Source organism: Castor canadensis, chromosome 6 (assembly GCF_047511655.1).
Source record: "Castor canadensis chromosome 6, mCasCan1.hap1v2, whole genome shotgun sequence".
NCBI lineage: Eukaryota > Metazoa > Chordata > Mammalia > Rodentia > Castoridae > Castor > Castor canadensis.
In genome coordinates, this window is record NC_133391.1 from 82,616,489 (window position 1) to 82,628,920 (window position 12,432).

Here is a 12,432-nt window from a genome sequence, read left to right on the forward strand (position 1 = left end):
GAAACAATGGGCTATAAAAGAGTATTATGTCTTTTTGTGCTTTTATGAATGGAAATTGCCTAAGGCCAGAAGGTGCAAGAACATAAGGCCAGAAGGAGCACAGAACATTACACAGGTGCTGCCACTTGTATTTTGGATTTCTTACTCATTAGAGAAGAGCCTAAGACACATTTTCCTCTTCCGGGTCACCTATGAGGTTAGGGCAGAAAAAACAACCCCAAAACAAAATCTTTCCTTCTTATCTACATACAAACTTCTAGATGAGCAGGTTCAGTCCCAGAAAGATTAGCACCTTACTGAAGCAACGCTAACCTTTGAAAACTTAGGCAAATTATAAGTTGATGACTCCTTTCACAAATACAGTTTGTGTTTCATATCAGCTTTTCTTTTAAATAGTGAGTTCCTCTGGCTTTCATACAAAACAAAGTACTCCTGCTAGCTCTAATGTTTTTCCTTTTCACATTTCTTCCCACAAACCATATGCAATCTAAGATTTAGTGGCTTTCAAAGAGTCACATAGTTTCCATCAGAGAACAGCTTAGGATTGAGTGCCATCAAGAGTCCAAAGGGTCAGCTGCAGATTGCAGTTCGCTGGCCCTTTTGTCCTTTGAGGCAGGTTCCTGACTGCTCAGGCCACAGGTCCCTTGGAGATGCAATTATATAATGAAATAAACTTACTGTTTTCTTTAACACTTTGAGAGCATAGGGCTTCTGGGTCCCCTTCTGTTTGCATCTGTACACAATGGATGTGGCACCCCTTGAGGGGGAAAAAGACAAAAAGAAAAAGTTATGCTTTGGACATGCATTAAAGGGGAAACCTGAAAATAAGTGTCCCTTGCAGTTATCCTCATAACGGACAAGTGTTTATACGTTCTACTGTCTACTGGCACTAGACATCAAGTACTTTTTTCTCACAACTCAATATAGTTTGCTCAGAAAATTCTCAGTTTTCTAGCTCACCCTCTCCTGCCACAATCTCTATGCAAGTAATAAAGCCAGGACTGTGGCATTTAGTATTCTCTCAAGGAAGTCACATCAGGGAAACAGTTTTTGGAGAATACCCATCTGATTTCAGAATCCCAGAACATCCTAAAGGTACATGGATACAAGTGTGGAGCAAAATTAGCTGTGTGGCTTCAGGGAGAGGGCGCTTCATTCTTTCTAGGGTCTGAACCACCTGCACTTCCTGTACTTGGCCAGGGAGCTGGGGACTCTCTGCCTCCCCCTCCCCTGTTATCTACAGAGAAGAATGGTGGGGAGAGGCTCAACAGCTATTTTCATATGTGTGCAGAAACTAAAAAAATGAATGCATTAAAAAGCAGAGCAATGTGGTTCAAATGCTCCCACCTCACACTAGAAGCAAGAGAGTAAGAGAAAGAGACAGGGACAAAAAGAGAACTAAAGACCCAAGAGGTTTAGGTTTCAACTTCAAAAACAGAACTTCTGGAAATATTTTAAAATAAGATCAGTTTGAAGTAAACCTTTCAGACTCTGATGACCAGGCCAGAGGATCTCTTGTGTCTCCTGTGATATATCCAGTTCTATGGCTCTGCAATTCTAAGTGAGCACAAAGAACCAAACCTATTCCTGTCTATCTAAGCAGAATACATTTTTAACAGAGCCATGAGAAATATAGCAGGCTTGGCATGTTATATTTGTTAATAGGTAAGAAAAATGTTGCGTGAGGATGGTGGCTTATGGCTGTGATCCCAGTGACTGAGGAAGCAGCGATTAGGGGGCTTCACATCCTGCCCAAACTAAAAGTTAGCAAGACCCCATCTCAACAAATGAGACAGGTGTGGTGTTATGTGCCTGTAACCCCCTCTACACAGGACATAGGTAGGAGGATTGCAGTCTGGGGCTGCACTGAGCCAAAAAAGAAAAAAAAAAGGATTGATGATATGGCTCAAGTGGTAGAAAGCACAAGGCCCTGAGTTCAAAATCACAGTATTGCCAAAAAAAATATATGTTGTTACATTTTAAGATCTTTCTTAAGAGATGACATATACACAAAGAGATAAGGGGTTCTAGTAGAGGAATAAATGAAGGTAAATATAAAATTTATTTTTTCCTATTTTTAACCACTTGAAAAGAACTAGCTAAAGCAAAAATATTAATGCATTGAGTTCACAGCATATGTGAAGGTAAAATGTCTTTAAGCTCTAACATAAAGGATGAAAGAGAGAAATTAATAAAGTATAACTGTTCAGTCTTTATACTACATGTCCGGTGTACAATATTACTTAAAGGTAGACCTTGATTAATTAAAGATGTATAGTGTATAACCTCGGGTGATGACTAAAGTTAAGTCTTCAAAAGAAGAAATCAGTAATCAAAATTAAAGCTAAAATGCAATAATCAAAAATGAAATGCAAAGGAGAAAAACAAAAATAAGAACTTTATCAAATCAAGCTAATAATGTGGTAGGTTGTTAATAATTGCATTAAATTTAAACCTTGTAAACCACCAATTAAAATGAAAGATCATCACCTTAGATCATCAAACCAAAATCACGCTATTCGGCATATACAAAAAAAGCTCATTTTAAGAATAAAGGCATTATAGGCCAAAAAAATAACATGATCAATAAGAGATATTATGTAAACCTTAATCAAAAGAAAGCAAAAGCAGCTATATTAATATCAGACAAAGCAGACGGCAGGAAATTGGTAACAAGGAGCATCACTTAATGTTGAAGGAGTCAATTCCCTGAAGTAACATAATAAATGTAAATGTGTATGTACCCAACAACAAGGCTTCAAAATACCTGAAGCAAACACTGATAGAACTGAAAGGAAAAATACAAAAACCCAAAAATACACTTGGAGACTTTAATCTACTCTCTCAACAACTGATAGAAAAACTCTCAGCAAGCATATAGAAGTCACAGACAGCATCAACTAAACTAAGCTAATTGGTATTTAGAGAAAACACTACACAGAACAGCAGAATACACATTATTTTCAAGGTTATAGAATTCACATACAGTATATGACTTATAGACCTATTATAAAGCTACAGTAATCAAGAGAGTGATATTGGAGAAAGAAGAGACATGAGTCAAGAGGGGAGAAAAGGATCCAGAAATAGTTTTACGTGTATATGACAATTGTTTTGGGCTAAGGTAAAAAGGCAATTCAATGAAGAAAGGCCAGTCTTTCCCACAAACAGTGCTGAAACGAGTAGACACCCATGTGCAAAAACAAAAAGAAAAAAATAGAATGGGAGAAAGTATTTGCAAAACAAATCTAATAAGAGGTTAATATCCAAAAAACATATAAGGAGCTCAAACAACTCAATAACAGGAAAACAAATATCCTGATTCAAACATGGACAAAAGAATAGACATTTCTCAAAAAACCACATACAAATGACCAATAGTTATGAAAGGTACTCGGTATCCCTAATTATCAGGGAAATGCAAAACAAAACCACAATGAGGGCTGGATGCAGTGGCTTGCCCCTGTGACCCCAACTACTCAAGAGGCAGAGACCAGATTCATCATGGCTAGAGTTAGCAAGATCCATCCCATCTCAACCAATAAGCTGGGCATGCTGGGGTGTGTCTGTTATCCCAGCTATGTGAGAAGTATAAACAGGAGGATGGCAGATCAGGCCAGCCAGGAAAAAATGTGAGACCCAATTCAAAAAATAATTAAAGCAAAAAGGACCAGGAGTATGGCTCACTGGTAGAGCACCCACATAGCAAGAGGAAGGCCCTGAGTTCAAACCCCAGTGCCACCACTACCATTTAAAAAAGGGCAAACCAAAACAACATAAAAACCACAATGAGATACCACTTTCTGCCTGTTACAATGGCTATCATCAAAAAGGTGAAAGACACTGATCATTGTTGAGGATGTGGAGACAAGGGAATCCTTTTACACTGTTGCTGAGAATATAAATTATATAGCCATTATGGAAAGCAGTATGGAGAGTTCTCAGAAAACTAAAAGCAACACTTTCCTATGTCCCAACAATCCCAATATTGGGTGTATCTACAAAGGAAATGAAATCAGCATGTCAAAGAACTATCTGTTCTCTCATATTTATTGCAGGATTACTCATGACAGTCAAGATATGACTCAACTTAAGTGTTCATTAACAGAATACTTAAAATGTATATACCATACACAAAAGAATATTACTGAGCCTTTCAAAACAATAAAATCCTGTCATTTTCAACAACATGGATGAACCTGGAGGATATTATGTTAGAAGAAAGAAGCCAGGCACCAAAAGATAAATGCCGCTTGATTTCACTCATATGTAGAATCTAGAAAAGATGAACTCACAGAAACAGAAGGTGGAATGGCCATTACCAGAGGTCAGAGGTAGAAGAATCCGCCAGATGTTGCTCAGAGGATAAAACAGCAAAAATACTGAATACCTGCAAATCACTAAGGCAGTAGATTTTATGTGTTCACTCCAGAAAAACATCAGTACGTGCGGTGATGTATATGTTAATCAGACTGATTTAGTAATACCACATTTCAAAACATCACATATACCAGAGGAATATATAATTTTTATTCACAATTATAAGTAAAGGATTTGAACATACACTTCACTGAAGAAAATATATGAATGGTAAACAGGAACATGCAAAGACACTTAACCTCTTTAGTTTAATTTGTGAAACACAAATTAAAACCAAAGAAAATAATTGCCCCACAATTTTTTGAATAACTCTTTAAAAAGGACAGATAGCAAGCAACACTCTTGTTCATTGTTGATAAGAGTCAAAATGATACAGCCACTTTGGAAAAGAGATCAGCAGTTTCTGGTAAAGTTAAACATATCACCTGACTTATCCGTCTCATTCATAGGTGTTTATCAGAAAGAGATGAAAATTATGTTCATCTCTTAAACTTAAATATGAGTCTTCACAGTAACTTTATTACTATTTATCAAAAATTAGAAACAGCTTCAATATCCCTTAACTATGAAATGGATTAGCAATCTCTAATACATCCATACAGTGGAATTCTACCTAGCAATGAAAAGAAATGAACTGTGAACTCACAGACTTGGATAAATGTCTGACACAATGTCTTAAGTAAAGGACAAACAAAAATGTTATTTTTTTCTTTTACAAAGTTACAGGGTAGAACAGGTCTTGCCTGGAGTGGGGGTTGTAACCAGTGGGAGGGCAAAGGTGGAGAAATGGTGAAGATATAAAAATGGAATCATACTTTCAGTCTGCTTAAATAAAAATAAATTTTATTTTGACATAAAGGACATAACAGTTGGCTTTTAATACAAAAAGAACACATTGTATAGTGTTGCATCTTCATTTCAAAATAGCTGACATAAAAAGAGAATCATCATAGAACTGCCTGAGATACTAAGGAAGCAAAGAGATTACAGATTATCATATCTATGGAGTTAGTAAATGAACAGAATCCTTCACTGCTCATGTCTATTCATTTATGGCACATTCTTCAACAAAATGACTGAGGTGTATAGAAAGTATTCCAGTGAGATTTTCTTTCTGCTATATTTTGTTGAGAAGAAAATTAATATTCTTTTGGAGTTGGAGCTTAACTTTCATTTTCACATTGGTTTTCTTTAACAGAAAGGTAGGAAAAATTTTTAAGCTTAAGCTTTATCTAATATGGCTGTGTTTTTTTTTTAAATACACATTAAAGGCAAAAGTTAAAAACATAGATCACTAACATTAAACATAAAGAAGAGAAAGTAGTCCAACTTGTAATGTGTTTCTAAAATTGTGTATGACAACTACAGAGCTATGTATAAACTGTTACATAGAAATGCATATGCATTATAGTATATATTATACATACACACATTATTGCTCCATTAAAGCTGTTGAGGAATTTCTGATGTTGGTATATGGCAATATATGCAATACTTAGGGAGGTGGAGTGACAATTCCAGATGTAATATTTATTTTCCTGAAGATGTTTCAAGTATGAACTCCTTTGCTACCACATTGAGGACCACTTAATAGAAAAGGGCTCTTTAGGCTGGGCAGGGTAGCTTGTAACTTTAATCCTAGCTACTTAGGAGGCAGAGATTGGAAGGATAATGGTTCAAAGCCAGCCAGGGGTTGAGACTCCCTCTCAACCAATAAAAAGCTGGGTGTGGCAGCATGTGTCTGTTGTTCCACTGAGAAGGAAGCATAAATAGAAGGATCACAATAAAAGCCAATCTGGACATAAACAGGAGACCCTATTTGAAGATTATCTAAAGCAAAAGGGGCCGAGGCATGGTTCGCGTGATATGGTTGGTACCTGCCTAGCATGCATAAGGCCCTGAATTTTTAAACCCCAATACTACCATGAAGAAATGAAAGAAAGAAAGAGAGAAGGAAGGAAGGCAGGAAGGAAAGAAAGGAGCTTTTTATCCTAAAGTTCATCTTTACCTGCTTCCCATGTCCAATACATGAGTGACAACTATAAAAAACTTTTTGTCACCTGTCTTGGCACATGCTTTGTTCCTTTTTATGCCCCTACCAAAAAAAACTCACCTCATTGCTCTTCCCTTTCCCCTTTCTTGTTTTAAAGAAAGAGAAAAAATCATTTAATGTGTTTCTTCAAATGAAATCCTGGCATTTTGTCAGAACTGTCTACCCACTATCTGAGCGATAGATACTCAAATGTATTCAAAGGGCCAAGTAGAAATCAAATCTGGTTCAAAATGGAAGCAGGAATTCAGAAGTCTGCATTCACGTCAAATTTTTTTAGGGAATTGACATAAGATCACACAATGTTAACACAATTTAGCAGTAAGGTCATTCTCCCATTAAGGAAGGTTATAAATCGGATTGGCTTTCTCTGGGAGGACCTGGTAGGACATTAGTGATCATTTGTGTCAAAGCAACAGAGCTTGGCTTCTTCCTTTGTCATCATCTATGGCTTTGTAAAAGCAAGAAAACTTCAGACATAGAATCTCCTAAAACATCTTAGCCAGAAGGCACTGTTGACTAGTCTGTTTTTTGGCTTCAGCTGTCTCTGCAACGATATGCTTCATAGCCATGTAAAATTGTCATTGCTGAGGTTATTAGGTCTCAGAAGTTACTACAGTTTCACTTTTTGTTTGAATCACAGAGCTCTTGAAATGTAAACAGAATCTTCTTATAAGGTTGAAGGTGCTTGGTTAAAGGACATAGTTATGCCAAGCTAGTAATCATTTTTAAACATTTCAAAGCATTTAATTTTGCTTGGCTTTGTATTTAGCTTTCAAATTTTAAAATTTTCATCATGTGTATGAGCTTGCAGAAAAGCTGTGATTTATAAGATCTGTCAACCAAACTTTAAAATATAATGTGTACCTCTCTGAATTCCATTGCATTTCCCTTACATGACTGACTTCTATTAACAAGCCTATTCTTTCCATTAATTTTTAGATCAGATGAATTATTGAAGACTTGTTATAACCTTAAAACTGACTCTTCTTCAGTGTGAAAGTAGAGTCACATGAAGGAATACAGACCTGAAAAAGTCAAAGTCTATGGTGTTTAATGCTGTACACATCTTATTCCACTTGTGGAGACGGTTTTTCATCATTTTCCTCTTCATCTCAGTAGCCTATATCTCCCAATTGTCTTTTAACACGAGAGTGCTTTACGGTGTTCTTTGGTTGTCCATGACAAAAAATAAAAATAAAAAAAGGAAGAAAGCCCAGAACCTAAAGTTAACAAAGAACAGGAGAAAAACTGTTGATTTGGTATTGTTAATCTATAACTTGAAAAATGGCTAACCTTTAGAATTTATAAGTTGCCATGAGACATGAAACATTTCCAAATTAGTAACATATTACAGTCCTAAAATCAATCTCAAAAATATCCAGACCTTAAGAAGTACTCAAGCCCAAGGTCTGAATAAACTTGGGGTCGGAGTGTATCCATAAATATATTCTTCCTCTCAGGTTCATTCACTTATTGAATCCTGCCAGGAGCAGAGCAAGTACCTCATTCCATGGCATCTCATGTTCTTCTGGGTGTTTCTTCTTGAGTCTGTCTGTGGCTGTCTCCCTAGGACATTCCTCTCTGACGTCAGCTCACTCTACATCCACTGTTTTATGGGTATAACTCCTGACACCTACTCTCTTTTGCAAGGCCTTACACAGAACTTGCTAACTTTTTAACTGTTTATCAAAAGAACCATAAACCATCATCTTTGGGTGGGTCCAGTTTGTTAAAATCTTGCTTGCCTGCTTAACAATTTCCTTAAGTAGTTGCCTGTCAGCATCTAGTTGTGACTTCGGACATAATACCTGGATCTCTGCAAAGACCAACTTAAAAGTGATTCCTTTTGTTTTAGTTTTTTAATAACCTTGTCCTAAGATAAAGTAAGAGCTTAAAAACTTTGGAATTAAAATGCTGAATTTTGACTTCTAAAAAAGTAAAGCAAAAGCAGCCTCAAATTATCAGATGAATTTCGTGTTTCTTCTCAACCACAAAGCAACATAACAGCAAAAAGCAAAAGACTGTTGAATAATGGATCTTAATACTTTCATCACTCCCTTTTATTTGCTTCATAATATTTAATGTCTCATATTGGTAACTACTGGTATCAATCAAACTTCTTGTCAATAGTTGATGGGTTTTCTTTTCTTTGTGAGTGGGTATATGCATACACATTTAGCATACACAGAACTCAATTCTTTTGTGTGTGTGTGTGTGTGTGTGTGTGTGTGTGTGTGTGTGTGTGGTACTGGGGCTTGAGCTCAGGGCCTATACCTTGAGCCACTCCACCAGCTCTTTTTTGTGTTTTTTTTTTTCAAGATAGGATCTCACAAACTATTTTGCCCAGGCTGGCTTCAAACCGTGATCCTTGTGATCTCTGACTCCTAAGTAGCTAGGATTACAGGCATGAACCACTAGCACCTGGCAAGGACTGAATTCTTGATCAACCATACAATGTCATAGTACATTAATGAGAACACCTATGGCTCTTTTTTCCAACTTTGCCCTCCATTCTCTGTTTCCTACTATTCCGTACCATCTAAATGTACGTCCATCCAATTTTACTGCCATACCTGGCTTAGTTAGTCATACTGTGTATTTCAGTCCTCAATTTGCATTTTTTCAATGAAATCATACTCAGAGATCAGTTAGTTGATTAACATAAATCTTAATAAGCTCCTTTATTGCTGTTATCCACAAATATACCGCATCTTGTATCTTCAGTATGATGGACATTTAGGTTTTTACCCACTTCAAGCAAAAATTTAATGGATATACTTATAACTGTTTGTTCACAATTTAATTCTAACTTTCTAATGGACTTGCAAGGGGCTGAGAGTAGCGTGCCTACACAGCAAACTCGAGGCCCTGAGTTCAAACACCAGTACAGGAAAACACAAAAAACAAAAATAAAGCTTCTAATGGGCTTGCAATTTTTCCTTCTGGCCAAGCGAAATGTTTTGATCTAGGAAGTAAACACACAAATGTTGTAATCCTCAGTTCAGACACATACCATCGGAACGGAACGCACTAGCCAGCCCAACGGGAGTATGCAACCTCTCTCAGAAATCTCACCATGTAACTGTAGGCTTGCATTCCCAAATAGGACCAAGGATAAAAAGTGACTGCTTTTGAAGGTCTAGAAAAGCTATTTCATTGCAGTAAACTCCATGGTAAAAATGAGACTATTAAGAATTGTAAAAAAAAAAAAAAGAAAAAAAGAGAGATACTTAAACTGTGTAGTTTAAGGATATTTGATCATATCTTCAAAAACAGATGAAACAGCTGTTCATTATCAAAATAGAATTTATTTAATTCATTTGGCACATATTAATCACTGTACTAAGCACTTTAGGGAGGCTTTAAGAATGGTTCTTGCCCTTAATGGGACTTATAATATAGAAATAAGAAAAAGACATATAAATATATAATTTTCAAAGCAGCCCAAATGTGACTTCATAATTTATTGGCCAGTCATGAGTGCTTTTGGGAGTGGGGTGGGGGGAACACTAAGTAATTATAACAAAACACACACACAAATCAGAACTGTCTTTGGCAAACTGGTACCCTGACTGTTGGGAACTAAGAAGAGGGAGAGAGTCTGGGAGTCTTGTTATGGAAATACAAATTTAACCTGGTGTTCAAGGTGGATAGAGACTAACAAAAGCAAAAGAATAGGTCTACCAGAGCCTATTCTAGTCATGGAGTATTTCTAACCCCCATATTTGTCTGTATGGGAAATGTGGAGGAATATACAGAGGAAGGTTTGGCTGGAAGAGTAAGACTGTTTTTAAAGGATTATATACATTAAACTAGAAATTGTAAACATTAATCTTTGCACAAAGAGGGATATTCAAAATTCTATTGGAATTGGACAAGTAACTGGAGAAGTGCTTTAGAAAAATACTTTGGGCTGGGATTGTGTCTCATGTAAGTGGTGGAGCACCTGCCTAGCAAGCATAAGGCCCTGAGTTTGAATACCAAAAAACCCCCCAAACCCAAAACCAAAACAAACAAGCAAGCAGGAAAAAAAAAACTAGCATATAGAATGGAGGATGGACTGGAACAAGTAGACTAGAAGCACAATTAGGTTTTTACTCTACTATAATTAAAGATTTAGTCATCTTCAACATGTTGCAATTGTTTTCTTCTGAAATTAAATGAAATGATAATTTACACAATACAATCTCATTCTGTAGCTGGAGTCCTAGGCCAGAGGTCCAACTTCAGGGTTCCCACATTTCAGGTCTGGCCACTTTTCCCAATACCAAATAAAGCGATGGGCTGTGGTGAAGAAAGAAGATCTATTACATGGCCCAGGCATGCTGTGGGAAGAGGCAAGGTAAGCACTCAGCCCATCTTCTGGTATAGATATGAGCTGTAGATTTAAATAGAGGAAGAACTGTGGTAAGGGAGAGAGGTATTCAGTTAACCAGTCTCAGAAAAAGTGTGGCCAGGTTGATCATTATCTCAGTCCAGGTTCTGAAAGTTCTGGAGAAGTTATCACTGTCATCACTTGAGGGGAAAAGCCTGGCTCCTTTCAGATGCTGCTATTCCAGGTACAGCCTCATCATCAAAGGTAATTGTTCTCATTTGGGGAGTGGTCTGCTGTTCCTTTTATTGTGGATAATTTTGGCCCCTTGTCATAAAGATGTTATTGATCAGTTCTGTCTTTCCTGGGACCCAGTGTGACTGGAGGAGGAGAGAGGCTAAGGGAGAAGATGTGAAACGGAGGCACTGGAGGCAGGGATATCAGGTTTTTATCCTGCTTTTAGTCAACTCATGAGCCCAAGGAAGCAGACAGTGTGTTTTAGAAAAAGCAGTTTCTAAGCACCTGTTATAATTCCTCACAATTAATACTGTCCTGGCATAAATATGATACAATCTGACTAATGTTGAATATCCCTTTAGGGAGAAAATGGATATCTTCTGAGCAAAATAACTACAAGATCCAATGCTTCTCAAAAACTGTGTACTAAATTCTGTGATTAAGGCTTATATGTGACTTTTCCTTAAATTCATATGGATGGAATCATACAGCATATAGTTTCAGTGAGGCTTTCTTAGTTCAATGTAATGTTTGAAACTCATGTTGCATGGACCAGGAGTTCACTTTCATTGCTCAGCAGTAGTGTATCTGGGTATTAGTCAGGGTTTTCCAGAGAAACAGAACATATATACACATACTCATACACACACCAGCACCACCACACCACACAGTACACACACACACACACACGCACATTTATTTACTATGAAGAACTGATTCACATGATTAAGCACTGATGGTATGAGGTCCAGTCTGTCTCCAAAGACCTGAGAAGCATGTGTAAGTTCTAGGCCAAGTCTCAAGGCACGAGAAGACCAATGTCCCAGCATGAAGACAGAGAGAAATAATTCCTTCTTACTCAGACTTTTATTTTATTCAGGCCTTCAGTGGATTGGATAAGGCTCACTCAAATTGGGAAGGGCAATCTGTTTTAATCCATCAGCTAATTTCAATGTTAACCACATCTACAAACAGTCTCACAGACACAGCCAGAGATAATGTTTAGCCAAATATCTGGGTACCCCAGTCAAGTTGACATAATTTAAAACATAAAATTATCTAAAATAAACCATCCTGCTATTGATAAGACTTAGTTGTTTCCAGTTTGGGGCAATTACCAATACAGCTTTTATTCCATCACTATCAGAATGCAGAGGTCCTCCCCTACAGTCTTAATTTTTTAATGATCTTATTAAATTTGAATCACATATTTTTGCAGAAAAGAAAAATGTTTATTCTTCATACACTTATTAAGAGTAAATTACAAATGGTGATGAAATTTGTGATTGAAGGAAATTAACAAATAATTTATGTATAAAAAAAGAAATAACAAATTCCCTTTGGCATTCCAGGCAGCTTTTTAACATCAACAGCATCTGTTATTGTTTCTGGAGGAGAAAGAATTTTGAGGCATGAGATATAATTATATTATATCAAAACAATGCGCCCC

The 12,432-nt window shown here is 36.8% G+C and overlaps 1 protein-coding gene across 3 annotated transcripts in view; it reads right to left on the bottom strand.

The window, feature by feature from the left end:
• The window catches only part of Camk4 (calcium/calmodulin dependent protein kinase IV), a 225,262-nt gene that overhangs the window by 125,714 nt on the left and 87,116 nt on the right, over positions 1-12,432 (bottom strand). For 2 of the 3 annotated variants that reach the window (XM_074076969.1, XM_020178863.2), the window contains one exon: positions 679-757. The exons of the other annotated variant lie outside the window; for it this stretch is intronic. In XM_074076969.1, the coding sequence (XP_073933070.1) occupies positions 679-757 (79 nt within the window). The remainder of the gene's footprint in view (positions 1-678; positions 758-12,432) is intronic. 3 annotated transcript variants of the gene reach the window in all.